Source organism: Macaca fascicularis, chromosome 2 (assembly GCF_037993035.2).
Source record: "Macaca fascicularis isolate 582-1 chromosome 2, T2T-MFA8v1.1".
NCBI lineage: Eukaryota > Metazoa > Chordata > Mammalia > Primates > Cercopithecidae > Macaca > Macaca fascicularis.
In genome coordinates, this window is record NC_088376.1 from 171,097,893 (window position 1) to 171,123,963 (window position 26,071).

General features: G+C 37.0%; 2 protein-coding genes across 47 annotated transcripts in view; both read right to left on the bottom strand.

The window, feature by feature from the left end:
• Positions 1 to 815: 815 nt before the first annotated feature.
• On the bottom strand, positions 816 to 16,052 carry ABHD10 (abhydrolase domain containing 10, depalmitoylase). 2 transcript variants are annotated; one of them, XM_005548185.4, is made up of 5 exons: positions 15,880 to 16,052; positions 13,145 to 13,328; positions 8,771 to 8,882; positions 7,781 to 7,918; positions 816 to 2,800 (listed from the first exon to the last, which is right to left on the bottom strand). In XM_005548185.4, the coding sequence occupies exons 1-5, from the start codon at positions 16,019 to 16,021 to the stop codon at positions 2,456 to 2,458; spliced, it is 921 nt and encodes a 306-aa protein (XP_005548242.3). In that variant the 5' UTR covers positions 16,022 to 16,052; the 3' UTR covers positions 816 to 2,455. The 2 variants fall into 2 exon arrangements, with proteins under 2 accessions (XP_005548242.3, XP_073889571.1); XM_074033470.1 differs by having other exon boundaries at positions 8,746 to 8,882.
• A 4,251-nt stretch (positions 16,053 to 20,303) lies between these two features.
• PHLDB2 (pleckstrin homology like domain family B member 2) overlaps positions 20,304 to 26,071 on the bottom strand; it is a 231,950-nt gene continuing 226,182 nt past the window's right edge. For all 45 annotated transcript variants that reach the window (XM_074033475.1, XM_074033496.1, XM_074033487.1 and 42 more), the window contains 3 exons: positions 25,017 to 25,236; positions 21,287 to 21,372; positions 20,304 to 20,672 (listed from right to left, as the gene is read on the bottom strand). In XM_074033475.1, coding sequence (XP_073889576.1) covers positions 20,532 to 20,672; positions 21,287 to 21,372; positions 25,017 to 25,236 — 447 coding nt within the window. In that variant the 3' untranslated portion in view covers positions 20,304 to 20,531. The remainder of the gene's footprint in view (positions 20,673 to 21,286; positions 21,373 to 25,016; positions 25,237 to 26,071) is intronic.

Sequence of the window (26,071 nt, forward strand, 5' to 3'; positions counted from 1 at the left end):
CACATATACTCCACAATTCTTTCTAAACTAAGAAGTTACTTGAGATCTGTATTCAGAGGATCTTAAAAAGGTATATTGAAATTCCACCCACCTCAACCCCAGAATGTAAGAATTCTTTAGATTTAACTGTTCCAAATTTAATGAGTATTTGACATATTTGCTTTGGGGACTATCCTTGGAATAGTTACATGGCAAGTAATTCTTTCAGCTTTCTATCTCCATACTTTATAATAAACTCAGTGTTGCCCAGAGCTTTTTTCTTCTCCTCCTCCAGAGACGCCTCTATAGTGGCTGTTTGGAGAATGGTGTACTGTTTAGATTTGTATCTGGAAATGCCTCTAATCTCAACAGAGGTAGATGAGATTGAGACTCAGTGAAGTTAATTGCTCAGTCACAGAGCTAGTAAATGGTGAGCCAGAATTAAAAACCAAGTTCGTCTCTGCCCTTAACCATTATGCTATACTGTCTCTACATATGTATTATGAATCTCTAATCATATTATTTTGTACAGAAAACCATCATTGGCAAGGGCCCTTGCCTTTGTGTTCCTAACAAGCCTCACACCTAGCAACGTCTAGGCAAAGTAAGTCCTTGAATAGCCAGTGCCATCTTCTATCAACCCACTCCAACACCAGAGACAGTTGCGCTCATGTATGATTTCTTTGTGGTTTGTAATTTTTGTCCAGTATAAAAGATAACCCATGGATTGTAGTTTAATTGCCCCATAGGACATAAACCAGTTTTGCATCTGTGGAGAGGCCCTCAACTCATCCCCAAATGTGAAGATTTGCTAGGAAGACTCATAAGACTCCACATACAGTTCTGCTCACGGCCATGATTTATTACAGTTAAAGGATACAAAGCAAAATCAGCAAAGGAAAAAAGACACATGGGGTGAAGTCAGGGGAAACTAAGTGCAAGCTTCCAAGAATCCTCTGCCAGTGGAATCACAGATGAGCTTAATTCTCCCAGCAACCAGTTGTAACAGCACTTGTGCAACACCGTCAACCAGAAAAGCTTGTTAGAGACTGAGTGCCTGCGGTTTTTAATGGGAGCTGGTCACAAAGGGTAGTCTCTGCCTGGCACATACCAAAATTCCAGACTCCCAGAAGGAAAGCTATATTGTTTTCAGGAGAAACTATATTGTTTTACAGTTTAGATATAGTAAGCTACTTTGATCAGTTGTGGGAATGGTGGAAGCCCCCTGAACTCCAAGTTCCCAGATGCCAATCAAGGGCCAACCTTGTAAAGCAGGTCTTAAGCATAAGTAGTCAGGTCAGCTTCATTAACACTTTTTTCTGCTCAGCAATTTTCTCTCAACATTTTTTCTTCAATGCCCTTAGTTTCTTGAACTGCACTTTGAACCAGCTTTACTATCTGCTGGTTTCCTCATTAATGAGTTGAGTAAGTCTTCGACACATGCTCATTTTATATACATGTATATATATGAGTCATGTTGTCAACTTAAAAGGTTTGACAGATAATAACCTAATCAAGCTAAATAAAATCCAGTCAAAATTAATAAATAAAAAACATTAACTCAATAATATCAAGGCTTAATCTCCATCTCACTTTAGTTACTTAGGAAAGAAAAAAAAAGCAACCTTTACACTAGCATTTCACACTTTCTTAGTGACTTCAGAAAGTCTTCTGATTTAGGTGGCAACCACGTGCCTAGTTGTACTTAGGGCAATATTAATAAAATAATGAATGTTTCTATAAGTAATAACATATAAAGATCAACTTCCTCTTTAATTTTACCAATCAGAATATTAAAATGCTACATCATTGTTTTAGATGAAATTCCCCATTTAAATATATTACACATAAGCCAAAATTTAGAAACAGCTCCTCGTATCACTGTACAATTTTGGGCCTTTAAAAAAAGTAAAAGCTTAATTTTAAGTTTGAATATAATGTGCAGTTTATGTAACATATATAATATATAATTATACTTTATACATTATATAAAGTATTATCCTTATTGTGAACTTTATTATGCTTCTGAAATTTCTCCATCATTTCAAATTTACTTCAATAAAAATTTCCCTGTATTTTGTGAATTGCATTTTCAAAGCAGAAGTAATGTTACAAATTTCTGTCTATAATAAACAAAATATTTACGCTTTATTAATAATCCTATTTAGAAAAGGATGCAATTAAGAGCTGGAATAGCTAACATAAGCATAAGAAAGGTAAACTTTTCTTGAATTAAAAAAAGGAAATACTTTAATGAAAAAAAATCAAGGACAGAAGGAACGAGAAAATTTTCTAAACAGCAGCTGGTCCTTCTTCACAATATGCATTACTTGTGCAAATACATCATTAAATAATACTCATCTGATATTTACAAAATAGAGGTAAAAGAAAAACCTAAAGTATCAGGATCTTTCATTTCTTATCCTCTTCCAATCTTCTGGATACATTAGTTTACATACCAACTAAACACGTGATACTAGTTAACTATAGTTGAGAGCTTATCAATTAAGTCATCAATAGTGTAAACAAGAAGTTGAATGTCTGCTTTTTCCTTCATTTGGTGATCACTATGTTTTCGGAGGATGACATCCACATCTGTGCTGAGTACTCGATCAGCAACCTGCATTGATGTATGCCAAGGTACAATGTCATCCTTCATGCCATGGAGCAATCTTATAGGGCAGTTCACAGGAATTGGGCTATGTAACAAGCAGTGATGTTCAGCTTCTTTAATGAAACTGTACTGAACATTATAAACTCCTTCTTCAGAGTATTTTGATGGCATGCTCCACACACCTTTCATCTCTACTTCCTTTTTTAGCTATTGGAAACAGAAAGAAAAACAAAAGTATTTGTGATTTTAAGTAACATTAACATATGCAATAGTTTCAAGTAATCTAAAGAAAGCAGTTCTTGAATAAGAGGATAGAGGTAACAAAAGCATAACAATATTATCAATAATTACTATACGCCAGGTACTGTGATGGGTATTTTATACATATTATTCCATAAGATTCTGATAATAATTCTGTTATTATTCTATTTTTACAAAAGAGGGTAATATGGTTTAGATAAATGAAATATTGTGCCCAACAGTTCAGGGCTAGGCTACTAACTATGGCTAAGACTCAAACTTAAATTTAAATTTATCTAACTTTATCATACACTATCTTAAATCAGATGTTGCTTTACCCCAACTGAAAAGAAAAATGAAGGGTGAGAAAGGCACTACAATTTCTTGGAATCGGTCCAGGTATCATTCATGTTTAAATAAAATCAAATCTTAGAACAAACGTTGTTTAGATTTCAAAATTGTAAACCTAAAAGTGCTTAAAGGAGCTAAAATGGGTATGGCATAGGGGAAGAAGAGAAAGAATCAAACACAGAACTAAGAATAAAAAACTAAGAGTAATTACACTGAAACTATCATACACATACTCATGAAATTTTAGGCTGAATGTAAAGAAATACAGTTTTTCCTTCCAGAGTCCTACAAAAGAGAAAAAAATTTGATTTTTGTTCGGGATGACAAAGAAGTCTTCCACATACTTCCTGAAAGCCAAACAATAATATCTGTACATTTATTCCCTTAAAATGAAACATACACTTCCTTTGACTTTTTGAGAACTCCTATTTTTTACATAATTTATCTTAATTTTCCTTAAAAAACTAGAATTTTGTATAACGAGTAACATGCAATCATTATAGAAAACAATAATAATAGAAAAGAAATAAATCACCCATAATCCTATCTTATGGATAGAAAAACCATTAATATGTGGCTTACTGTGGCACATATACACCATGGAATACTATACAGCCATAAAAAAGGATGAGCTCGTGTCCTTTGTAGGGACATGGATGCAGCTGGAAACCATCATTCTCAGCAAACTATTGCAAGAACAGAAAACCAAACACCGCATGTTCTCACTCATAGGTGGGAATTGAACAATGAGATCACTTGGACACAGGAAGGGGAACATCACACACGGGGCCTATTGTGGGGGGTGGGGGGGATAGCATTAGGAGATATACCTAATGTAAATGATGAGTTAATGGGTGCAGCACACCAACACGGCACATGTATTACATATGTAACAAACCTGCATGCTATGCACATGTACCCTAGAACTTAAAGTATAGCCAAAAAAAAAAAAAAACCTTGCGACTTATTTCCTTCCAGTATTTGTCTATATGTGTTTTGGTTTGTATGTAATATGTAAAATACATACATATTACACATTCATATAGTTTTCTATGCTGCTTTATTTAGTGCATATATTTCTGGGTTTAAAAAATTATATGAAAAGGTTTTAAATGCTGCATAGCAGTCCACCATAATTGACTTAATTAGCTTGACCATCTCATACTGTGGTACTGTCATGAATACTTTTGAGCATAAAAGTTTACTTATATATAATAAATTCTTGGAAAGATGATCAGAGCTTAAAACTAAAAAAAAAAATCAAGCTATGAATAGTTTTAAGACTCTTACAATCATATAATATGAAGGGCATTTCTAGAAAAATGGAATGGACATCTTATCAAAAATTTAAAAAAACAAGGAAAGAAAAGCTACACAGAATTGAAAAATTTAAAATTTCAACAAATATACTATGATTTTCCCATGTTTAAAATTGTTAATTTATTGCAAATGTAAAAAGGAAAACAAGAACTTAAAAAATATGTATGACAAAACATAATCTATATGTACTTAGGCTTTTAATATATTTTTAATTCCAAAAAGACTTAATAATTCAGTAAAAAAAAAAAGGTACTTCTAAATACGTCTCCAAATGATTTAAAATTAATGAAATTCTACAAAACTATAAAATGTATAAATCTATATTAATATCATGGCATTCTCTGTATTAAAACAACATATGAACCAAATATTTAAAGTAAAGATGATGTTTAGCTATCCTCAACTACTCAGGATTGTTCCTGAATTTGTAAATACTTCAGCAGATAGAACTTAGTCCCACTGATTATTAGCTGAAGTGGAGGTTTTGCTAATTAAGGAGACACTGAATTAATAATAGTTTCATTTTATGCATCCCTGGCCCCCAACTAGCTCTGTTACCTGCCACTGAATTGAATGAAAATGGTCCATTTGAAGAATAAAGTTAACTTTATAAAATGTATGTCTCAAATCTTCAAGAACAAAAAGTTCAGAAACAGCAAAGACATTACCCAAAGAAAATGTAGAATATATTAAGTTCTACACCAACAAAACTTATCAAGGCAATGTGGTTCAGAAGCTTACATTCCAAACAGCTGTGCATCATGTCCGAGGCCCTCTAGTGTCCAAAGAAGGCAATAATGATTAGAGTCAGTTAAGAGGATGGTCCAGTTCTTACACAAGCAATGAGAAAAGCTGGGCTTAATATTTCCAGGGTTAAAAAAGACAGTAAAAATCTCCACATCTGCTCCATTGACATTGTTAGCGCTGTTTATGTGGAGAAGAGATAGTGGTCTTAGTGTTGGTGCTCTTTCCTTATATATACTTTTAAGTTAACCAAGGGCTCAACATGCTTCTGTTAACAACTGCTTATCAGATTAAGTATTAGCAAAAAATGCCTTGATTTGCAGATTATAAATCTTCTCAGTCACTTAGAAAGTATCTACCCTATCCTCACTCTGACTGATGTGAACACACACACACACACACACACACACACACACACACACACAGAGAGAGAGAGAGAGAGAGAGAGAGAGAGAGAGAGAGAGAGAGAGAGAGAGAGAGAGAAATGTAAAAATCAGAGAGAGAGAGAGAGAGAGAGAGAGAAATGTACCAGGAGAGAGAGAGAGAGAGAGAGACAGAGGGAGAGAGAAATGTACCAGGAGAGAGGGAGAGAGGGAGAGAGGGAGAGAGGGAGAGAGGGAGAGAGGGAGAGAGAGAGAGAGAGAGAGAGAGAGAGAGAGAGAGAGAGAGAGAGAGAGAGAAATGTACCAGGCATAATGGCTTGTGTCTGTAATCTCAGCACTTTGGAGATCCAAGGCAGGAAAATCTCTTGAGCCAAGGAGTTCAAAACCAGCCTGGGCAACATGGCGAGACCCCCATCTCTACAAAAAATACAAAAATCAGCCAGGCATAGTGGTGTGCACCTGTGGTCCCACTACTCAGGAGGCTGAGGTGGGAGGATCTCTTGAGTCTGGGAGGTCAAGGCTGCAGTAAGCAATGACTGCACCACCGCACTCCAGCCTGGGCAGCAGAGATACCCTAAAAACCCCCAAACATAAAAACAAAACCAAAACAAATGTACACAGGTTTTGTCATTTACCAATAATTACAAAATACAATAAATCCCCCCAACCCCCCAAAATCAAATCCTTTTCAATCTGCCATGTCCTTGAGATAATTTCCTACCTGAGAAGCACTATATTATTGAGTTGAGAGGATGGAGCAAGGAGGAGTCCACATTTAGATCCACAAAATGGCAATGGTGGGAAAAACATGAAGACATTGAGCAACTATGTATAAGAAACCACCAAGAAAGTGAACAAAATTCAGAAACAGGAGATAAGTTCAAGGAAGACCAGCTTTGTAATTTTAGCTCTGACAGGAAATAATATAAGAAACCTGAATACACACACAATGCTATTTCTTAAGGAGCTGAAAACAATGTGAACTAAGAATGAACGTAGCTAATAGATGGCAAAGGTATTAATGCAGAACTTGAGGCAAATCAATGACATTCTACTATTCAACACTACATACGTTTTTTCTTCTTTTTTTATTTCTGAATCTCCTTCTCTTCTTCCTCCATTCTCTAAAGCATTGTTCTCAAACTTTACAAGAGGTTTGTTAAAACACAGACTGCTGGGCCGCACCCCCAGTTTTTGATTCAGGGTAAAACCCAAGAATTCGGGCTTCTAACAAGTTCTCAAGTGCTGCTGCTGCTGTTACTAGCCTAGGGACCATATTTTTAAACTACTGCTCTGTTTTCTTTAATTTCTGTATCTCTGTCACTCTGACTGACAGTATCTGTCTGGAGAGTTCTGTTGAGAGGATCTGAGGCTGCTTTTAGGCTAAAACAAAGAGAGTCAGCTCTCCATATTCATGGTTTCTGCAACCATGGATTCAACTAACTTTGGATCAAAAATACCTGGAAAAAAAAGGTTACATCTGTATTGAACATGTACAGACTTTTTTTCTCGTCAGTATTCCCTAAACGGTAACAGTATAACAACAATTTACATAGCACTTACATTGTACTAGGTATTTTAAGTAATCCAGAGATGACTTAGATTATACAACATTATGTGCAAATACTACACCATTTTTTTTTCTCAGAGACTTGACCTTCTATGGACTTTGGTATCCGTGGGAGGTCTTGGAAGCAATCCCCTTCAGATACCAAGGGATGACTGTAGTTTCAGCTGATTAGCCCACTCTAACATGGTCATAAGAATAGGCACTAGCCTAGGGACCACATGCCACAAAGTAAGAGGACCAAAAGGAGATCACGATGTATGATCCAAATAAGTAAATGTAATAATAAAGAAAATGTTGCTTTAAAAAAAGACACTTCAAAGTGTGATTTTGTTAACGTGTCTCAAATATTGGCAGAATGACTTGAAGAGACAGTGAAGAAAGGAAATCTTAAACAAGATGCCAAATAGTTAAAGGTAGAAAAAAGATTGTGTACAGAAAGGCAGCTAAGACAAAAGTTGGGCCAGCACAGTAAGTCAAAGGACTTATTGTTATCTGTCCCTCCTTCCCTCAAAGAAAGAGGGAGCAGAAGAAGTATAAGGGGTAAATATATTGAGGTGGTCAAAGTGACTTTTGACTTACCTCAACAGGAAGCTGATTAAACTTTGTCACTAAGGTATCTGCAGCTGTAGCTACACCAATAAGAGCCACGACCTTTTCTGGTCGTGCAATTGCAGCATGAAGCATAAGCCACCCCCCAAGGCTCGATCCAACAAGAATCTAAAAATAAAATAAAATATTAGGTCTTTAAGTAGAAAAGGTTATAAACATAAAACAAAACATGTACAATAAAAAATATACTGTTTTGTTTTGGTTTTTTTTGAGACGGAGTCTCGCTCTGTCGCCCAGGCTGGAGTGCAGTGGCGCGATCTCGGCTCACTGAAAGCTCCGCCTCCCGGGTTCATGCCATTCTCCTGCCTCAGCCTCCAGAGTAGCTGGGACTACAGGAGCTCACTACCACGCCTGGCTAATTTTTTGTATTTTTAGTAGAGACGGGGTTTCACCATGTTAGCCAGGATGGTCTCGATCTCCTGACCTCGTGATCCGCCCGCTGCGGCCTCCCAGAGTGCTGGGATTACAGGCATGAGCCACCGAGCCCGGCCTAAAAAATATATTGTTAGAAAGTAAAAATCATGGAATCATTTTAAATCAAATATCAAAATTGATTAAACATTTAAATGAAATAAAAACATTTTCATATCTAAGGAAATAGCTTAGGCCAGGCGCAGTGGCTCACGCCTGTAATCCCAGCACTCTGGGAGGCCGAGGCGGGCGAATCACGAGGTCAGGAGATCAAGACCATCCTGGCTAACACGGTGAAACCCCATCTCTACTAAAAATACAAAAAATTAGCCAGGTGTGGTGGCGGGCGCCTGTAGTCCCAGCTACTTGGGAAGCTGAGAAAGGAGAATGCCCAGGAGGCAGAGCTTGCAGTGAGCCAAGATCGCGCCACTGTACTCCAGGCCAGGCGACAGTGTGGGACTCTCGCTCAAAAAAAAAAAAAAAAAAAAAAAGAAACAGCTTAAATATGAGGTTATAGTAATTACCATCATACTTAACAAAAACAGTCACCTGTGGCCCATCAGCTAGGTCATCAATTATAGAAAGAACATCTTTTCTCCATTTCCCCAGTGTGCTTTCCTCCGAGTTACCATCTGAACTTCCAACTCCTGAGTAATCAAACCTGGAAAAAGGGGATAAAAAAATCTGTATCTAAATATCTATACATTTGCTTCTTTAATTTTTAAGAAAGATAGCACCTTCCTCATTACTATAATGCTTATAGCAAAACATCACAATCAATATGTATTTTAGCAAATTCTATTGGCTTATTCACTTTCAAATATCTCCTATGTCCAATCACTTTCTCACCTCCTCCACTGCTACCAGCCTAGTCCTAGTCACACTGTCTCTCAACTGAACTTAATGCAATAGTCTCGTAAAAAGTCTCCTGTTTGCATTTTCACAGTCATAGTCTTTCCCTATAGAGTGATCCTTGTAAAACAAAACCATGTCTTGCAAACCCTCCAAAGGCTTTCTATTATCTTTAAACCCAGAGTCCTTACGATACTTTGGTGCCTGATCACCTCTCTGATCTCATTTCTCATTGTTTTCTCTCTCTCCCTCCCTCCCAACTGTATCTTCACTTTCCTTCTTGAAGTTCCTGTCTCATCAGCTTTTTTCTCCACATGGCATACCCTCCTCCAGATGGCCATTTAGATTGATCCCTCACTTCATTCAGGCCTTTGGCTCAAACGTTACATCCTCAGAAAAGCCTCCCATGACCATTCAATTATTAAAACTGTGCTGCTTTCATCATTCTCTAATTCTTTACTCTGCTTCATTTTCTTCATAGCACTTATGACTACTTGAGATATATTTGATTATTTGTGGTCTGTCTCCCACACTGGAATGAAAGCTCCACATGGGCACAAGCTTTGTTTCAATGCGTTCCTAGTGCCTAGATCAGTTCCTTGCAAGTGGTAGGCGCTTAGTGTATATTTAGCGAATTAATGGAACAGAGGGAGACCAGAATAAAATTTATCTTCACCAACCCATCCCTTTCTCCTTCCGACTTCCTAGTTATCTAGGCTCAGTTATCTGTCTGATCTATGAATTTTACCTCTCTTTAAGGGTATCAAATCAATAAAAAATCACGGTGGTATAAAGTATCATACCACACCCACAGGTTACCTAAACCCTAGTCATACTGAACTACTCCTAATTCCCAGTTACACCCTTTTATACTTAGAGCCTTAGCATGCTGTTCTGCTGCCGAGAACAGCTTCCTCCCCAACCTAAATTCGTAGTCATCCTTGAAGTCATGTCACCTCCTCTGTGGAACTTCACTTGACATATATGCCCCATTTTAGTACCAGTCACTTTCTTTTGTATGTACTCAACACTTTTCATATTGTATTGTAATCAAGTTTGTTTTTAAACATGCATCTCCCTCTGACTAGAATGCCAGTTCCTTAAGAGCAGGCTGTTTTATTCAAGTTTGTTTTTCCAGGCTACAGAATACCACCTGCCCTATACCATCACCATTCATTCCCATTTCTTCTTATGTTCATCCCTTTCTTGGCACTTTGGTAAGTCCAGTATCTTGGTGCAGGAGTTTATTTGTCATCTTAGACCTAGACTATCACAGTAGCCTTCTATCTTGTGTCTCTCTGACTCTGTCTTTAAATAGAGTCACTATACACATGTCAGTTTTTTTCTTTAACATTATATTGATATAGCATTACCTTCAGTGCTCCCTGTGATATACAACATAAACAGTGCTTTGGCCTGTTTTTTTTTTTAACCATTATATTCTGGTCATTTCAGACTGATTTCACAATCAATTTTACAGTAATTTTTTTTTTAACTACTAAATTTTACAGTAGTACTCACTTCATCAGAGAATACTACTGCTTTAGATAAATTGATGAACTTACTGTTCCTAAAATAAGTCTATGTTTTCTTATGTGTTTCACACCTCACACTGATTCCTTTATCTGGAATACCTTCTTCCATCATCTTCTTTACTGATATCTTTTCCCTTCTTTACTGATATTGTTTCCCAGGGCCTAGTTCAAATGAACCTTTTTGGTGGAATGGCTGGTACAGTAAGTAAGGGATTTACAAGAAATAGGAGGGAGAAGAAATTAAATTTTTCTTTAGGTTTGAAGTGAAACGATTTTGGATCCTTGGGAAATAGAACAGGGCAACTGGTGCAGTCTAAATCAGTTACTGTTTCCCCTCAATCCAGGGTATGTAAGAGACGGGTGGAAAGGGTGGAGGGAAAAAGGGAGAAAGACACCAACTAATTCTCTCCTTTTCTCTCTTCTTAGTTGGCAATTGGATATGGCTGAATGCGGCATCTTTTACAGTTAGCTGCCTTCTAAATATATGGTGACGATGCAAAATACTTGTATAGCTCTTTCATGAAGGAAAATATAAATATTTGGTCATACTAATAGGGTACCAGTAAAAAATATATAGTTAACTCGCTGAACCCCAATCCAGAGACAAAGATAATCCAAACATATTCAGAACTTTAAAACTTTTAAACAGTAGCACATTTCCACCTTAGCAGCCTCAACAGTCTGTGATGTAGTCCCTAATAAAAACTCTATTAAAAATAACTATGAGAGAATACCAGCCTTAAAACCATATGTTATATTCCTGAAATCTGAATCAGTCTTATTTTAGGCATGGTGATAGGATCTTAATAAAACATTTTCATATAGTCATATGTTTTATTTCTTGTGTAATAAAACTATTTCATCACTGAAGATCTAAATTTTACAGCAAAAAATCCCAACAAAAGCAACCTGAAAAATTAGAGAAGACAAAATCTCTTATAATAAAGTGCAATCAATAGTTAACAATAATTAGACTGTGATGAACTTTGATAAGAGTAAATAAAATGGAACTTGTTCAAACTAAAAATTTGTAGTGAAGCACTATTCTTTATGACAGTATACTCATACAGGATCCAAAACGCAGAAAACCCACATTATGTCTTATAGGGAGATAGGAACTAGTTATAACTCTCATAGTCTCAAAGCTGAAATTCAAGAACTGGTAAAATGGTGATTTCTTGATTCAAATTTATTCAGTGGCAAAAAAGAAAAGTGACAACAATATTTTTGATATTATGATGTTCTGCTCAGGACAGTTCCCCTCCTTGGACAGCACTTCCCTCCTACCCAAATCCGAATTCATTCTTCAATGTTCCTTTATCTATTTCAATCCCATTGTCTTTAACTTTATGCAATTAAGGATACTGTTCTTTTGACACAATCACATTCTGCCTAATTTCTCACACGTATTTTATCTTGTGTTCCCCCACCCTGAATGAAAGGTCCTCATAAGCAAGTACAATATTTTATAATTCTTTGTTATTATGCAGCACTCAGTATAGTGCTTGAGAATCTATTTCCAAAAAGTACTCCAATCTTCAGAATAAGTCAGAACAGATTTTAAAAGAGTTCTGAGCACGAACATATAATAATTCAGTTAGTTTGGTAAAAGAAATAAGATTAAATCTATATAATTGACATAAATGCTAATATATTGAACAGGTAGTCTGAAAGTTTTATATATAGCTGTATTTTCTAGAATTATTGAATGAATGTTAGTGAGTCACTCTTCTAAAAATTTAGATGGATAGATTTTTAGGCTGTTAGTGCTAGAAAATAACTCAGAAGTTATTTCTAGTCCAACCAACCTCCTTTTGATGACAAACTTAGGTCCAATGTTTATTAACTTACTTGTCATAGTTATTGCTAGAATTTATTCTAGAACCCTTGTTTCTTGAATTCCAGGCTAATCTTCTTTTTACGAAATCATACCATCTCTTCTGGACAGTAGATACTAAACATATGACTGCTATAGGTAGACCTTATAATAACAAAGTTATTTACTAAAATAACTCTCAGTATGAAAAATTAGGAATTATAAAATCAAGCTTGAGTTAAATATCACTTATCCCTATTTATGATTATACATATTTAGATTACAGGAAAAGGAAGAGAAAACTCAGCAGAAATTTGCATTATATAATACTTTTAAATACACGTATTACTTTCAGATAAACAGAGATCAAATAAAGTCCTTAAGTCCCCAGTGGAAAATGATAATGTAAGAGACTGTATGAAAGCCAACTAGTATATCTGTTTGTTGTCACATACATTATTGCCTCTGAAGAGCTTAGTTACCACTACTTCCCTTAAGACGTCCTTTCCTGCCAGGGTTGTCAGCATGGCACAAAGGCCTTTAAAAAAGGTCTTTTAAAGGTTGCTTTAAAAATTAGCCTAAACCACAAGATGCAAGTTTACACATCATTAAAATAATTTATAAAAATGCTGGCATTTACTTCAACTGATTAGAACAGAAGTAATTCTCCATTGTAATGCTAACAGTAGTAATATTTTCTCAGTAATATGTTGTTCCTACCTTATGCAGGCGTGACCTAGAGATTTGCAAAACTCCTCAATCGCCAATGCTTTTGTACCATTCATATAAGAAAGATAGCCAGGGATGAAGATAATTCCTGGACTTTTGCCTTTTAGCTTCTTATAAGCCAGGTTTGGAAGGTCTGGTCGATTAAGGAATGAGAGTGACGTCTTTTGTCTACAAGCTAAACAAAGTACACAAAAAGTAAACTATGGTTTGTAAATTCAGTCTTTGGAAAACCATATATATTTTCGATCTTAACTTTCTTATCTCAATGAATTGATGTTAAATACTATTTCCATTTAATAGAAAAAACAAGAACAGACTCAAAGTATGAAGTTAGTAAGTCTGTACATGAGATCTCCAGTTTTAAAATCATGCCAACATCAGTAACTTCTTTGAGCGAAGTCCAATCTTCATTCTTCCAAAATACACAATGAGGTAGGAATTTCAAGGCAACAAAAGACAGAGACTAATCGAAAAACATTTTCCTGTTGCTGCTTTATCATCTGTCCTAAACAGTATCAATCAACATTCAGATTTACCTGCAATAGTTTCAGTCCTCTCTTGTGAGATTTTTGGTTTTGTTTTTAAATTTATTTTTTGCTTGATAAGTTTCACATCCCCTATTTCCTTTTTTTTTTTTTGAGACAGGGTCTCACCTTGTCACTCAGGCTGGATGCAGTGGTACAATCGTAGCTTACAAGCAGCCTGGACCTCCTCGACTCCCCAAGCTCAAACCATCGTCCCGCCTCAGCCTCCCCAGTAGCTTCACTACACACATGTACCACCACACCTGGTTAATTTTTGTATTTTTTTGTGGAGACAGGGTCTCACTATGTTGCCCAGACTGGTCTCCAACTCCTGGGCTCAAGTGACCCGCCCACCTTGGCCTCCCAGTGCTGAAATTACAGGTGTGAGCCACCATGCCTGGCCTTGCATCCCCCACTTTCTTGGGGGTCAGGGAAGAAACAGGTTTGGTCTGCCCTTGGAAAATTATTTCAAAGGAGGAGGTGCTGTGCCCTTTTTATTACTGACTCCCATCCACCTGCCCACCCATCTGCCCACCTCAACCAAGAAATCATGAGCTGTGGTGACAACTCATAATTTTATTATCAGCTGAAGTGGGTTCAATGAGTAGTTTCTTTAAAAATAACGTATGATAATATTGTTTTTGGAAAGAGATTTCTTGTAGACCTATGCAATCACTTTGCGTTTTATTTGTTGGTTTGGCTTTCTGTAAATGGTACATACAGATTTTAGTGTAATCTAAGTACAACAGTACAATTGGTGAACTTTATAAGATTATTCTATTTCACTGTTTTTCAAATTTTCCCCCATTATAAAATCCATACTTGCTCTTAAGTAACAAGTAGATATTTTTTTTAAAAGAGTCATTTATAATCCCACCTCTTCTTTCCAAAGACAGTAGGTTTGTGTACTTCCTTAGAGTCTTTGGCCTAACACATTTTCTTTTTTCTTATTAAATGAAGCCGTCCTCCACTTTGAAAATTTCTCAGTCTTGAGAATCCATGTGTGCTGCTAAAGTTTTCCCCATTTTGTAATTAAGAAGTTGATTTTTTAAAGATGTAATTGAAGGCCTTAAAGCTATCCTTTTTTACATAAAAGCTTGTTTCAAAGTATAGAGAAATATGCCAAATTTAAAACTTTTGGTAAGGGCCAGTTACGTTGATCCACTGATGTTCATTTCCCATCTACTCAGTTGAGCACTAAAAAAAATTCTTACTATCCTCTTCCAGAAATCACCTCTCAAAACATAATTTCCCCCTGAGATGATTACAATTTACTTAGTGTAAGTTCTAAGAAGACCGATTCATATAATTATATCCATAAATCATTTTTGAACATAAGGATTAGTTCAAAGCCTGGTGCATAAGTGCTCAATGAATGTCTGCTAAACATATGAAATAATATTATACTCTGGTTAACGAACTGACATACTACACTTTGCTAGGAGTATCTGCATGTGTAACATGCCTTTTGGTTGCGTACAATTAAATGCAAGTTAAACTGATTATAAAAGTTTAATTATTGGATACAAAAATCTCCATACAAAAGATCTCTGCCATGACATTAATTACCACTCCAAGCACAATGGTGTCAACAACACACAAAGCCAAAAAAACAAAAGGATCTAATTCAAAGACTATATATACATATACGAGGTTCTCTGATTTTTGGCCCAAATTCTAGTTTCCTTTGTGCAATAATGATTACGATTCTTTTCACTGAGTGGGTGCAGCAAGAAGACAAAACTAGAAATTAGGCTTATGAGGGCGTCTACACTTTTACAAAGAACATACCTCACATTATTAGGTTCCCTCAAGTCAAAGGAGAGTGGGTCTAAGCATTTTAGGAGTCGCAATCTACAAACTCCTAGAAGTAACTAATAATAATGCATTAAACGCATATTTTAATTTTTTCTAGTGTTGGCGTTTAATGCAGGGGAGGCAGATAGGGAGCAGGAGCTCTTTAAACTGCACAGTGTAAAACGCCGGCGAGGGCCCGGGATGCCCAGAATGCCGCAGGGCCGCGGCAGAGTTCTCCTCACAGCCTTCACCATGAGTCTACTAAGCGCCTAGAACTGGGGTGTTGAGAAAGGGGAAACAGCATTTTTGAACCGGGCGCCAAAGACGCACCGCACAGGCACAGGAACTGACGGAACCCGAGGCGTTCGAAAGAACGCATCCTACTCCCGCCTTTCGGACACTGACCTGGGAGCCACCGTGGCGCCCGCTGAGGTATCAGTGCAAGCAGCGCGCCCAGGCCACGGTGGGGACCGACGGGGGCGGCTGCCCAGCCCCAGCTCCGATAAGGTACCCAGGCCGCCACCGCTGCCAAGCGCGCAACCGCCATCTTCCTAGTTGCCCCTGAACCCTGCAGTATCCCACAGACGCGCACGGTACGCAACGGAACCGAGGTTGCGCATGCGCTTCAGGCTGGAAGGCGGAACTTGCTGGTTTCAGCTTGCGAAGAGCGCGCATGCGCAGCGCGTCGTGGCTCTTTCCTTTGGACTGTTGGTTCTACTAGTAGCGGGGTTTGGCTTGGGGCCTTTGGGATGTTTTGAGTGGCGTCGGGAGGCTGCCTTATCAGCGGGCTGATAGATACTACAGGGCTGGAAGCTCAGAAAGCAACCCTATCCAACGGTCCTAGATGGGAAACCGTCTCCTGTCGAGGACACCAGGCTTGCTGCATCACCTGCAATCCCGCCGACCGCGTGACAGTTTTAACCTGTACTGGAAATGCTCCCAAGATCTGACATTCATCTCGCCTGTATAACCTGGAATGGTATCGGACATTCCCCGCTCTAGATCTAGATGCCCGATTAATAAAATATTGAATTATCTTGGCCCCTTCCTCGTGCTCTATGCAAAAATAAATTTCACTAAAAAAATGATTTCAACGGAAGAATACAACTGAGACGATTAGATAAATTTTAGGAGAATATTATATAATCCGGGGACAGAAGGGACTTTCTAAACCAAGATTTCAAAACCCCAGCATCATAAATAAAATATATACTTGTATACGAGTTTAAACTTTTCGAATGGCAAAAGACACCTTAAGAGCTTAGAAAAATGGATTTTGTAGCATAGATACACTAATACTTCTATTCAGCCTGCTCCTAGAAATAAAAAAATGTAATTCCAATAAAATTGGCCAACAGCTATAAATAGGCACCCCATATAAGGAAACATGATGCTCAAACTCACTAAATGAAAAACTGGAATTTAAAAAATGCCTTTTCCCCCCATTCACTTGGCAAAAAAGAAATAATTGGCAAGAATGCTAGACACTGGCACTTATGTATGATTGCTAGGAAGGTGAATTGCTAAAATTTGTTGTCAAGTAATATGGCCACATCTACAATTTTAAAATATGCATCCATTCCAGTGCCTTTTAACACAGTGGCACCAGTTTGTGATTATCCTATAGAAAACAACACTAGTTCTTAAGACTGCATATTATCTACTACACCGTTTTTAGAGGCAAAGAGAAGAAAAAAATGGGAATGGCTAACAATAGAAAAATAGTTGAATAAATTGTAGTACAAGGGTTTCCAGACTCCAGCTCTGAATACCTTTCAAACTAATTCCTGGGGGCCTCAAGCATCAACCATGAAGTTTTATGTAGTAGTTTCCTATTTAAAAGTTATGGTGGCTTGTGTAATACTTTGAGTACATATAAGATAGTAAAGTAACATTTATTATCCTGGTTATAAATTTGGGGGGCAGTAATTGGTACCAGAATTAAAGGCAAAGTTTGCATATAGTGAATTCAGCATGTCTTTGGAGTCGTGAGAACCTGGACTGTTGGCACAGTCTGGAACAGGTAGATAAATAAAGACTGAATAGATCTCTTTCTTGAGAGGTGGGATGCCTATCTACTAAGGACATATAGTTAAGGATAGCAACTTGATTTCAGGACATACTGCAAAAGATGTTGAGCTGTGTTGCCCATTCTCCATTACACCTGTTGTAGACTCTAAGGGACTAAATCACTAAGATGATGCCTGATGCATGCCATTTCATCATCCCTTATATCTCGTTTTGGTTTTTTGTTGGTGTATTTTTTTTTTTTTTTTTGAAATAGAATCTCGCTTGTCACCCAGCCTGGAGTGCAATGGGGCAATCTTGGCTCACTGCAACCTTGGCCTCCTGGGTTCAAATGATTCTCCTGCCTCAGCCTCCTGAATAGCTGGGATTACAGGCACCCGCCACCATGCCTGGTTAATTTTTGTATTTTTCATAGAGACGAGGTTTCACCATGTTGGCCAGGCTGGTCTCAAACTCCTGACTGCATGTGATCCACCTTCCCTTGGCCTCCCAAAGTGCTGGAATTACAGGTGTGAGCCACCGCATCCAGCCCATCCCTTATATCTTAAACACTTCTCTCTGCATGTTTTGGATAATTGCAAATGTTCTCAATCACTTCTCCCCTTTTTCTTCCCCTTTATTTTTGCAAGTCTTCTTGCATTTTACTTGCAGTAGGATGAAAAATCTGACTGGTCATAGTGGGAAATCACTGCACAGAAAAAGTGGAGAAACCCATGGATTATTTTCTGTATTCACTCTTGCTGTCTAACAAATTAGAAACAATCATGGCTAGTGGCAAGTACAGATGCTTTTACAGACAGTAATGAGCTTGAAGTAGACAAATTTTTTCCACTCTGAGTACTTATTGTCAATGTTGACTTCATCAATATATAAAGGGGGCAAAGGGACATACTGCTGAGGGAAGCTTCTGTCTCTGAAATCTGCTGCCTTAGTTCAGGGAGACAAATGAGATCCCCAGCAAATAAATCTTTATATCACATTTACATGATTTTTTTTTCCTGTAAGATAAAAGGATAAGTAAACACACTCCTTGCAATCCCCAGCAATAATTGTATTTGTGTAAACAGACAACAATAAGATGTTAGATTTTTTTCAGGGTTCATTTCATTTTGTAAGCAATAGGATATAACCAGAGATACTTCTATTGGAATACTTCAGTTTATACACTACAAATCGTAATGTTAGCACACAACAAACTTTATGTAGTTTCTACAACTGTCATGTGCGATTAATTCATCCTCCATCATACTACAGACAGGTAACTTCAAAATGAGAGATGAGTTTATTTTCAAATGTGAAATCAGATAACATTTTAATCCAAACTCAATATATTTAACACACATATTTAAGAGGCTTACTACATCATGCAATTGTATTAGAACACCTTTACAATCCTATGAAGAGAGTACAGTGCAGAAAAGTCGTATCTTTACATTAACCAACAAAATCTTAGCAATTACATTTTAGTCTTACATCACTACAGGGTTTAAAAGTGATCACTGCAAAATCAGATTTAAAAAATGTCTTCCACAATCATGATTTTTGCCCTTCGCTGTTCAAGTAAAATCTTGTGTCATCCAGTTGCAAAATCTTATTATTGACAACATGTATACGCGTCTACAAACCACACTGCAAATTAACAAAAGAATTGTACCCAGTCAGGCTGACAAAGTTTAATAAAGAGACACTTCTAATCTAATCATTTCATCTTGTAAGTAATATCTTTATTCTCTACATCTATTCATTTGCCATGTTTTAGGAAAGAGCACATTCATACTTTCAAGCATGCAAAACATGATAAACTAGAATAAATGGCACTGGAAAAACCATTATAAAAGAGACTTGCCTGAAGTCGTTTCATTTGACAAAAATTAACTAAAAAACGGCTAATTGTAAAAAAAAAACCATAATAAAATAATACATTATAGAGAACATTAAGTTGAACTTCATTTGCCACTTTGTAGAACTACACCACTTCTGCAAAGAAGTATTTTAATTGGTCTGTTCTTTGGTGAAAACAGAGTTATGATTTCATAGTTATGTCTAGGCAGCAGTTAGCAGGTGTGCTCCAAAACAAAAAGGAATCAGACAATCTAAAGGACATTGGCTACTGGTTGCCTTTATTCTCAGCACCAGGAATGCAGAAATATTCAGCAAAACAAGCTCCTAACACCAGATATTCTCTTTATTTAAAATTGTTCAACATGACAGAATGCCTGTTATGTAACATGACTTTTTTCTAAAACACACAGCCTTTTACTCTTTCTTCTTTTCCAAAAAGTGGTTTAATATATATATATACACACACACATATATACACATATATAAATATATATGTATAAATATATATATATATATATATATAAGCTTACACCAGTGGTGACACTGCAAAGTCAATTTCCTGGGCATTTGATGGCATCAGAATACCATTTTGCAATATACAGAACAATACAAAATGCAGTTCATCACTTGCAGTTACTACTGTTCCACAGAAGTCAGGTCAGGTCTTTGGTTTTGGTGCAGTACTTAAAAAATTAAGGCAAAACTCCTCCTAAAATGTATTTCCCTCCAAGCCCTTATTTGCTTATGTTTACAAAATAACTGTCAACAAAATGCTACCTTTTTTTAAAAAAGCCAGTTGATTACCAATAATGTCAATGCCAATGATTTGGGTGATAAAGTTATTCTATATTTCCAAGTATATACAGATATTCTGTAACCTATTTAACCAAATGCAACAACTGATTAAAAACAGTTTATAAGAAATGTTCCTGTAAGTGATCCAATTTATCAAAATAGTGTTTTCTTTCTCATGAAAGCTTCAATTCTTTTGCTATTTGTTATCAAGGTTTGTGTTAAAACCCCTTCTTTCCTTTTTACAAATAACTTGTCTTGATATGAAAGGAGTTCTGAGTGTTTACAGTTCAAGGGATGGATCTGTTGGGTTTTCTCATCCGGGGTTCAATATGGCTTCATTCTTGTAAGAGATTATTGCAGTTTGCCCTGAAGTGGACTGTTGCCTCAGTTCACTACAACAAGAAGTGAGTGTAACCTTCTGCCCCTGTAACTATAACATCCATCCAGATCCGCATGGCTTCTGGCGATGGGGCCACCATATAATAGATTCTGTCATGAGTCTTGACGCTAAAGGTGAGTAACGGATTAGGACTCTAAAATTCAAAAAAGGAAAAAGAATGTAAAATAAACATCTTAAAATACAACATTAAACAACACAGACATGTGAAGACTTCTTTAAAACTTTCAATTTATTAAATTTACAAAGGCATAATTACTTTTGCTCTACTGTCACTCACACACCCGCCCCAGAGCCTTTTTCAGGATCGAACATGGAACATTCTGGCCTTTCTGAACAAGAAATCTCAGACAGAACTCACAAATTATTTCAGCAGCTAGTTTGTAAAGCTCTAGCAGGGTACCTATCTGAGAGTAGGAGCTTAATAAATAGTAGCTGTTACTCTTAGCCCTACTAGGACATGCTCATGATACCCCTCTTAACTATATGGTAGCTTCTTTTTAGAAACCTGGCAGTCACTTTGTAGGGTTTCCCAAACCATTATGTCCAGAATGTTTCCTCAATTTGCTATGACATTTTTTTCCTCAAGAAGATCAGCCATCCCACTCCGTGTTTACTTTTCCAGCACCATTCTGATCATATCTATCTGTTATATCAGAACATCAACTTCAAACTTCTTAGACCCCAAAAATATTTTTCCTTTCTTAATTATGCATTCAAATTGTAGGAATTTAGAAGACTGATGTTTACCTTATTAGCATTCTTGAGGTGATCATAATACACTTCTTCAATGGCTTGAAAGTATATTACTCCTTTCAATTTAGTTTCATGCTTGTCTGCAAAGACAGATGAGTGTTAAATACTTTATCGCCACCGAGGAACAGAAAAAATAATAATTTTATTACAATTATAATCACTAAAATATTTACAAAGTATTTAATTTATCTAAGATTAATTCAGAGAACTTGGGCTAGTGCACGAGGCCCCTTCTATCTATATTGGAAAAATAAAAAAGAAAAGCCATAAAATTACTAGCTGCAAACCAAAGAACTTGATGACTGCCTAAGGCTCTCCAGTCGATCACCTATCAAATTTTTTATTCAGGGTGCTTGATTTTTCGCCCCCACCTCCGTTTTCAACAGAGCTTCAACAAATAATTTATTGTCCTTTCAATGCAACAATTTCCAAACTGTTTTCAAAGATTTCATCCCATTTACCATAAAAACAAAGCAAAACAAAAACAACCAAAATATAACTCAAACATATAGCACCACTCTGTGATCTGTTAAGTTCTTGAAATATTTTGTAACTTAAACTCTGCAAAGATCACAGTGCATGTCAGCATATTAAAGAATTTTAAAAGCATGAATGAGGAGGTAGGGAAAGAGACTCTATCATACCCTAGTAGTGGAAGTGCAAATAAGACAGCCTCTTTGGGAAGACAGCTGGTAAATGGGCCGGCCGCGGTGGCTCACGCCTGTAATCCCAGCACTTTGGGAGGCCGAGGAGGGCGGATCACGAAGTCAGGAGATCCAGACCATCCTGGCTAACACGGTGAAACCCCGTCTCTACTAAAAATACAAAAGAAATTTAGCCAGGCGTGGTGGCGGGCGCCTGTAGTCCCAGCTATTCGGGAGGCTGAGGCAGGAGAATGGCGTGAACCCCAGAGGTGGAGCTTGCAGCGAGCTGAGATCGCATCACTGCACTCCAGCCTGGGCGACAGAAGGAGACTCCATCTCAAAAAAAACCAAACAAAAATAAAAACAAAACAAACACACACACACACACACACACACACACACACACAAATCCTCTTACTAAGCAATTCCACTTCTAAAATGTTACTGCATAAGATCTGGTGTGTGTGCAAATAAATGTACATGGATTTGTGTTTGTTGTGGCACAAGGTTGCAAAAGATCTGCTTGAGCTTTAATAGGAGACTGATTCAATTACAGACCAGCCATACAATGAAATCTATAAAGCTACTGAAATGATGGAGGTAGATCTGTATCTGCTCCTAAGGAAAAAACCCTTGAAATACTATCACATGAAATAGGGTATGAATAGAATGAATAATTTAGTCCCAAATATATAAAAGAAGAAAATATATACATACTGAAACATATATAAAAATGAATAGAGAAAATCTAAAACAATATTTCTAGCTTGAAAATGAGAGATCAGAACTTTTGTGATGATAAAGAGACTTACTTTCATCATACAAATTTTTGTTATATTTTGAATTTTTTACTAGGTGAATGTCCCTTTTTAACTACAAAAAGCTAGTCTAAAAAATAATGGCCCTGAAAGGTTCAGCAGAGAGTAAAACTATTTAATTGCATTTAATCCAAAATATCCTAACCTATTTGCCCATGGACTATAATTTTTTGCTTGTTTTTCCTATTCCTTGTGAAACACTGTTTTAACTGATACCACGTTCAGTAAGTTTCAGTCAATTTGCAGACATATTTTCTAGGCCTCGGTTTTCTTTAGAGACTCTCCTGAAGATCCCAGTTAATATGCAGGAGGCCAAGGACAGAGACCAGGGACATGAATAACACAGAGTCCTGGGACTTTGCCAGTCAGCGTTCACATTTGCAGCTCCTTCACAAGTACACGGCCATTTCCCTCACTGACAAGCAGAAGGGACGTGGCTCCTGTAGGGTAAAGTACAGCCTGAATTGTGATCTGGATGACTGCCTGCAGACTGATCTATTCCTGGGCTTGTTGTGTGTGAGAAGCAGGGGTGGGGGTAGGAGTGGACAAAGCTGATAGGTGATGACCGTAAACAGAGCTGAATGGGTAGCGTTTGTCCAACTAGGTCTTACCAGACAGTTATATCATAAATACATATTAAAAAGTGAATGAAATATAATTTTTGCCTGTTTTTTTTAGAATTAGGGTTCTGGGTAATTTTTCACATACCAAGAAGGTTTTGGTATTTTTACAAAATTGAAATCAGTCACCAGCAGGTTGGGTTTGGAAAGACACACTTACATGGGTCTGAAACTTGGAGCTTAGGTTTAAAGCAGTTGGCCAGGGCATTAAACCACTCACCTGGCCGATAGATGAGAGAACGAAATAAGGCTCACAGAGAACAGGAGCACAGAAGAAGAGTGAAGCAGTTTTGTCTGAAGTTCTTTAAAGTTGTATTTTTGGAAAATTCTGGGTGAGGTTTTCTGAAGACAATACCACATCATACAGTTTTGTTTATGCAGTGTGTAGATACCAAATTGTATTAACTGAAGAAAGCAGCTCTGGATGTGTATAAAACCCAATGACAAAAAGCCCTAGAGAGGTAAAGCAGGGGACCTGGGACGGGCAGGCCACTGGCTTCAGGCCACTAACTTCTGCAGTAACTGGAACCTCATCCAAAGTGCTCCTCAGTGAAAGGCAGGCATTCCCCTACCGGCTCATCTTCCAAATTCTGGGGCTCCTGAGCCACTCTTTCCTTTCTTCCACAGGCTGCTTGGTTTCTCACACTTCTCCTTGTAAACATAACCTGACCTCACTGGATTGATTAAATGACTAGACTGTTACTTATATTTTATTGTATCGATACATTTTACTATTCCTGATGATGCTCATAAATACTGGTAGTCACCCCAAAACAGGGTTTTTTCATAACATCTGGTATGACACCACTCTTTTTTGGCACCTGAAAAGAAAGCAGAGCTATACCTGTACTAAAAATGGACATGTTTCACATGTGATCCCAGAAGAAATAAGAGGTTCTTAAGAAGTATGCCAGTGGCACTAATATTTCTGCATTTATATAAGATTCGGTAGGGTATGTTTCTTGTCAGCCGACATTTAAGAATCCAAAAATATTTCAGTCACTTAATAAATACTACTGATCACTAGTTTACCAATGAGCTTTATTGTCTGTGCTTAAAAGACCATTCTAGTTTATGAACTATAGTTGAATGATTTTCAGCTACAGTTGCCTAATTGTGTGTGACTTAAATAGGACGTATGACAATCAATCAATCACAAACCACGCCCCCCTTTTTTTTTCTGGTGTGGTGGTTTGAAAGGCAATATTTTTTCTGATCCCACCCTATAGTGATAGTACTTCTAGTATGATATTGTGATGTTTCATAAAATGCAGTGAACATAAACAACTTGTTACCTAAATAAAGAATGCATTAAAACAGCAGAACAAATAAAAGGAACTATTTTGATCTAAAGAATAAATTTTACTTAATATTTATTGGGACCTGAGTTTACTTCAGAAGTAATATAGACCACTTCGCACTTTTTAAAGTAACATATAATGTCTATTATTTCTAGAAAGGAAATTCATATCATATGGACTATATAATCTAAATATAAAATAATGTACATCTATAAATCTAATATTGCCATTAATTCTGTTATGTATCAACCTACCTATTTACACTGAATTTCAATTGCCTTTGCTCTTTAACACAGGGTTCTCGTTTTGAGTATATGGCTTAAATTTTTTTTATCACCCACCTGCATAATAAGAGAATGTTCGCTTGTTCCGATCAAAAACAAACCAACGTTTTTTCCACGTTTTAATTTTCCCACCCATTTTGATGAGGAATCCTCGGCAGGTCTTCTCTGTGATTGATACATGGTAACAGGTGTCAATATTGTGGCCAGCAGTCTCTACGTGGCTCCGCAAGTCAAAGTCTTCCTTCCGGACAGGCAGGTAGCGTGTCAAAGGACGAGCCTGGAAAAGTGCAAAACTCATTGCATCTACAGCTATTTGTTTTGTTTTAGGTCACAGATGTTTAGAAGCAGAAATTAACTGTAAAACCTAAGCTTTAAAATGCCCATATGATTAAAAGAGCTTAAGATAAACAAAGCACTTATCATTTGGAGTCTAAAAAGTGGATAGGATTTTCAGAAAGATGCTGTAATATGTAGGGGAGAGGTAGATAAATTCAGAGACCTGATTCTATTCCTTAAGATGGGCAGTTGAGAAAATGAAAAATGGTCATTTATCGTAGTGTAAAAGATGTACTTTGCTCTTTACAAACACAGAGTAATAAAGTATGAAGTTTTCTGGGCTGCTCCTTGCAGATGAGGACTGCTTCACCGCTAAGTTTCCAGAAGTTGTCCCTGCCACAACTTAACAATCATTCTCAAGTAATCTCAAGCATGACATGATTGATTGAACACTATTTAGTAAGTACGGCCCCCACAGGATCCCACAAAGCTGTACTTGTCAGTTTACATATATTCCGATAGAAATTGACAGCAGAGGTTTACATTTTGAAAAGTAAAGCTAAAATAAAGACAGAAGTGGAATCAAAATGACCTAATGTAATGAACTGTCCAGGACCAGATGCCAAAGGGATGTATTTAGATGTCTTTCATGTTACCGATGGCTGGTATGAAAGCTCCTCCAATCTAGGAAGCATATATCTCCATGGGTGATAGTTCTAAAATGGTGTCTTATTTTACGCTGTTAAATAACTCCACCTCTTTGCCTTGGGGAAATGACCTAACTACATACTTGGAGGCAACACTTATAATCAGGATTAAAATAGAATTGTGCTTTT